A 2,048-nucleotide genomic window follows, 5' to 3' on the forward strand; every position below is an offset into this window, starting at 1 on the left:
AAGAAGGGCACAGACTAACAGTGGTATGAGCTGACAGAGCAGAAGCATTTTTCTTTTGATATTGCTACAGTGCCGTGGTGGCTTTTTCACATTAATGTGGCTGGTTGTCAGGTGGAGACCAAGCCCTAGAGAGTTTCTGTGTTCTTGAGCAGACACCCACTGAAAGCTTTTTCTCTTGCTCAGTGTCCCATCACCTACAGCAAATGCATAGGGGCGAGTACAAGGCATGCATGTGATGATATCGCCCAGAATATTCTGGCAGCCTCTTAGCAGTTTCATCTCCAAGGACTTCTAGAGCCAGAACCAGTATTCTGGGATGGACTATCCTGTCATGAATGTGCTCAGTTTCTTTTTGAACTCAAGTAAACTACCAGCATGCACAAATATGCCAGGGTAAAAAAAGTTCCCAGGCTTGATTACATGCAGTGTCCAAACCTCTTGTTTTGTTTTGCACCTGATACTAGTTTGACTTGATGCCCCTAGTTCTTCCGCTGGATGATACACAAATAGCTTCCTTTTTGTTGGCTTTTTTCCCCAGAGCTCTGTTGCATTTCCTCTCAGTCATCTCTCTTTCCAGGCTGAAGAGCCCCAGTCTACCTAATTGTTCTTTGTCCAGGCTGTGTTTCATACCTTTTTGTCATCCTTTTTGGCCCTCTCTGAGCTTTCTGCAGTTGTTATCCCTTACTCCTGGTCTCTGTGTGTTGATAAAATACTTGCATTTAGAGAATGGAGAGAGCTTTAAACAGGTTTTTGAGGGGGAGGTGGGGGCTTCCAGCCGCAGCTGAAATGACTTGCCTAGTAAAAACAAGTATGTTGCTGAAGTGTTCTCATCTCATTTTCAGGACTGGAAATTCAGACAAGCTTATCACTGCAGAACTAGGAAGGAAAGTGGAGGAGAACTTACCTGTTGCACCAGTAGAGAGCACAAGCGCAAACTCAAGACAAAGTGAAAGCCACAGGAGAGTGCTTTGCTTTGATAATGTCCTACCTGCTCCAGGGGGAAATGCCCAAATTCAGACTACTAAGAGTTTATCCCAAAAAGAAAGAAATGAAAATACCTTATTTGCTGCTGACTCCGCATCATCCTCTGCTAAGGCACAGGTAGCAAAGAGAGAGAAGGATAAAACGTTGCCTAGAATTCTGTGTAAGCCAGAAGTTGGTAGCAACAGAAGCACATCTGCAAAAGAGCCACAGCCTGAACGGAAGGTGGCAGCTGCAGGGCTTCCATTAGATCCCTTCCACAAGACTACAGCAAATAAAGAAAATGAATTACGAAGGGATACTGATGAAAAACAGAAGAACCAGGACACTGCCAAACTCTCAAATGGCCAACAAAGTGTTAGCTTATGGAATGAGAAGACGGTTGCTTCAGTGCAAGAGCTGAACAAAAAGCAAGGATCGCTGTCGAATGGGAATGGCAAATCTTCAGTGTCCGTTTCTTTGTCTTCAAAGGAGCCAAAGCGAGAACCAGCTAAAGTTTCCAACCAAGGCCTTTGCCTGTCAAGTCCGTTCACTAAACAATGTGTGGAAATGTTGCAAGACATCCAGTGGCATAGCCCGAACAGTAAAACAGTTGAAAACGGAGAATTGCCAGTACCCCGTACGCCGTCTGGAGTTGGGGACAGGCATACAGATGATACTACAGATAGCGTACGGACACCGACCTGTCGGCGCTTCAACGAGGATAGCACAACCCCTAGAATAATGGTACCCCCTGCTACTCCAGACTTGCCTGCCTGCAGCCCGGCTAGTGAAACAGGTAGCGAAAATAGCGTCAGTATGGCTGCTCACACACTGATGATACTGTCACGGGCAGCTATTGCAAGGACTAGCACTGCAACCCCCCTGAAGGACAATACTCAACAGTTCAGATCTTTGAGGAGTACAGTAAAGAAAAGGAAACTAGAGGACTTGAACGAGGGTGAGAGAAATTCTCGTTCTACAAATAGAAAAGACCTTCAAAGCTCTCCAACACCATCAAAAAAGAAGAAAATAAAGGCAAGTACAGGCATTTACTTAGTTTAAAATTCTAAATATATATTATATAT

General features: G+C 44.7%; 1 protein-coding gene across 1 annotated transcript in view; it reads left to right on the plus strand.

The window, feature by feature from the left end:
* The window catches only part of NPAT (nuclear protein, ataxia-telangiectasia locus), a gene marked incomplete at its 3' end in the record, with an annotated part of 24,689 nt that extends 22,691 nt beyond the window's left edge, over nt 1-1,998 (plus strand). The window contains exon 19 of the mRNA XM_010286250.1: nt 843-1,998. Coding sequence (XP_010284552.1) covers nt 843-1,998 — 1,156 coding nt within the window. The remainder of the gene's footprint in view (nt 1-842) is intronic.
* Between the last annotated feature and the right edge of the window lie 50 nt (nt 1,999-2,048).

The sequence above is a fragment of the Phaethon lepturus genome, unplaced genomic scaffold (assembly GCF_000687285.1).
Source record: "Phaethon lepturus isolate BGI_N335 unplaced genomic scaffold, ASM68728v1 scaffold1574, whole genome shotgun sequence".
Lineage (NCBI taxonomy): Eukaryota > Metazoa > Chordata > Aves > Phaethontiformes > Phaethontidae > Phaethon > Phaethon lepturus.